The sequence below is a fragment of the Meleagris gallopavo genome, chromosome 5 (genome assembly GCF_000146605.3).
Source record: "Meleagris gallopavo isolate NT-WF06-2002-E0010 breed Aviagen turkey brand Nicholas breeding stock chromosome 5, Turkey_5.1, whole genome shotgun sequence".
In the NCBI taxonomy this organism is placed as follows: domain Eukaryota; kingdom Metazoa; phylum Chordata; class Aves; order Galliformes; family Phasianidae; genus Meleagris; species Meleagris gallopavo.
This window is the reverse complement of record NC_015015.2, coordinates 25,616,079-25,618,376: the sequence shown is the minus strand read 5'-3', so window position 1 is coordinate 25,618,376 and position 2,298 is coordinate 25,616,079. Positions and strand designations below refer to the sequence as shown.

Here is a 2,298-nt window from a genome sequence, read left to right as displayed (position 1 = left end):
TAAATGTGGTCATAAACACATTTAGCAGTTTCAGATTACTGGAGTAGTTTTGGCAGCTGAAATATTCTTAGGATATATTTAATGCTGGTAAAACACCCGCTGTCTCCTGCCACAGAAATGGCTGTGTTTTGCTACAGTTTTCAGGTGGTACTGCAAGACCGTAGTACACCTACTTTGAGTATTTTAGGAATAGGAGCAGCGCAAAGATCTGTCCCTCTATCCTAGATATGTCCCTTCCTATCCTAGGAAGCATTTCAGATAAGGACCCTTCAGAGGCATCATTTGCTTTCCTAGTCTGCTCACAGGAGGGGAGGCAAATATGGGAGACAAATATCCTCTGTGTTCCTCCTGCTACAGCTGCTGCAAGTTAGCCAGCAGAGGAGGTAACAGCAGCCTGCATCTACCCACAGTTCCAGGTCTGGATTTTTTTTTTTTTCTTCTTCAGGAATTGATGAGGATATATGCACATGCTCAGTGTCTGTGCACGCTTGACCCCTTCCTACCTGGATTCTTCAGTATGCACTGAGGAAAAAAGGAAAAAAACACAAATCCACTCCTGTATTGTCAGAAAATCCATGCCTGCGCTAACTGTGGATCAGATACTCAGCCATACTCCAGCAAAATTTTCACTGGGCTTCAGGAGGTCTGTTTAAGTAACATCAAGCCTTTGAACCGGTGATTGTCCTCTGCTTTCAAAACAAGGATTTCAGATGGATTTACTGTAACAAAGGAAAGACTGACCAAAGTCTGCTAAAATAATGGTGGCCTTTCCCCCTTTGGAAAGAAACTTAGCCAAAGGTCTTTGGGGATGTATATTAATTTTTTTCTGCAGCTGATAAAACTGAGACTCCAGAGCTGATATCCAAACTTGTCCAAAACAGAACTAGAAGTTTACCTACATCTCTAACCATCAGAACAAAGTTCATTCCATTTGCTGGACTCTCCTGTATTTCACCTCCACTATATGTACTTCCTAATACAACTTCTTATTTTCAGCATTCACCTGAGAATTCCACCTCCGCTTCTCCACCCTGAACATAATTTCAATCCTGCTTAGAGCAGGGCACTGTGCCTTCTACAGACTGGGATCAATAGCATTAGAAGAGCTACAATGATATAGTCTTAGAAACTACCATGTCAGGCACTTCTTCGGGTAGAGAGAGAATAATTAGGATCAGCTCTCCGCAGTTACCAAAGGAAATCCCCTGCAGGCACAGAGGTTTAGGCAGCTTCTCTTCTGCGTGGCCTGTAGCAGGTTTGAGTTTCTATTAATTAAATCCCACGGGGGCTCAGTGGCCAGACCTCCAGACATGCGCACGCACACACACTGCTACCAACCTGGTCCCCTGTGCCGCTTCTCCATCCAGATGTAGCAGTTGTTCTGAGCAACTCCAGTCTGCGAGTCCAGGAAGGGAAGGCGAACGCTCCGTTCAGCACACAGCCGAGAGTTGTAGCTGCGACAATGCTCAATTGCTTCTTTGTAGAACTGGTCCCCAAGTCTGCCAAAAGAGACAGGGCAGAGATTAGAAAAGGTAGCTCTTCCCCTCAAACAAGACTAGGGAAAAGGGGGCGTATGGTTGGTTTATTCAAATAGACAACCAGAAAAACTTCCCCTGAACATGTGAAAAGCTGGCTGACGCCGTACGCTAACAAAGCAGATCATGCAGAAACTGTCATCAAAGGATGATACTCTTAGAAAACAGACGCAGATCTTTTCAGCAGGCACAGCTACCGAACGAGCAAATGGTGCAACCACACTGGCCCCCGACCCAGGGCCAGGCGCCACGTACACAGTAGTGACCTCATTCTATTGTCTCTCTTCCCCTGTAGCTTGTCCAGCCAAGTCAGCACACCAGACACGTCAATTCTGTGCCATAGCAACTCCTGCAGTATTGTGAACAACCAAAAAGCCAGACAGGTTTAGAACTTAAATCCAGCATTTCTTAGTTCAAAGAACCTAGAAGAGCAGAAGACACAGTCCTCTTACTGTGTGTTTCTGAAGCATGAAAACACACTCGTTAACAGCTAGAGCCATGTCTGCAATGCTTACACTAGATGTTTTTTCTCCACCATTCCAGAATTTTCCACAATCGGGTTTAAGGCACCAACAGCAGCAGGCTATAACAGCAGCTGGTAAGATCCCACATGGCAAATCCTTTGTTCTGGAGCCCAGTGGGAAGAACCAAGCTAAAGACAATGTCACTTGTTTCATAAATATTGGTTCAAAAATTCTGTAGAATCTTCATATTCCCTTGAGAAAGGTTTAAAAACTCTGCCTGCTAGAGATTACCAAAATCC

General features: G+C 44.8%; 1 protein-coding gene across 5 annotated transcripts in view; it reads right to left on the bottom strand.

Moving 5' to 3' along the window:
* Positions 1 to 1,525, bottom strand: part of DPF3 (double PHD fingers 3) — a 99,576-nt gene extending 98,051 nt beyond the window's left edge. For 2 of the 5 annotated variants that reach the window (XM_019615598.2, XM_010711492.3), the window contains exon 1: positions 1,339 to 1,525. In XM_019615598.2, the coding sequence (XP_019471143.1) occupies positions 1,339 to 1,363 (25 nt within the window). In that variant the 5' untranslated portion in view covers positions 1,364 to 1,525. The remainder of the gene's footprint in view (positions 1 to 1,338) is intronic. The other 3 variants (XM_010711493.3, XM_010711494.3, XM_010711495.3) reach the window with 2 other exon arrangements.
* Between the last annotated feature and the right edge of the window lie 773 nt (positions 1,526 to 2,298).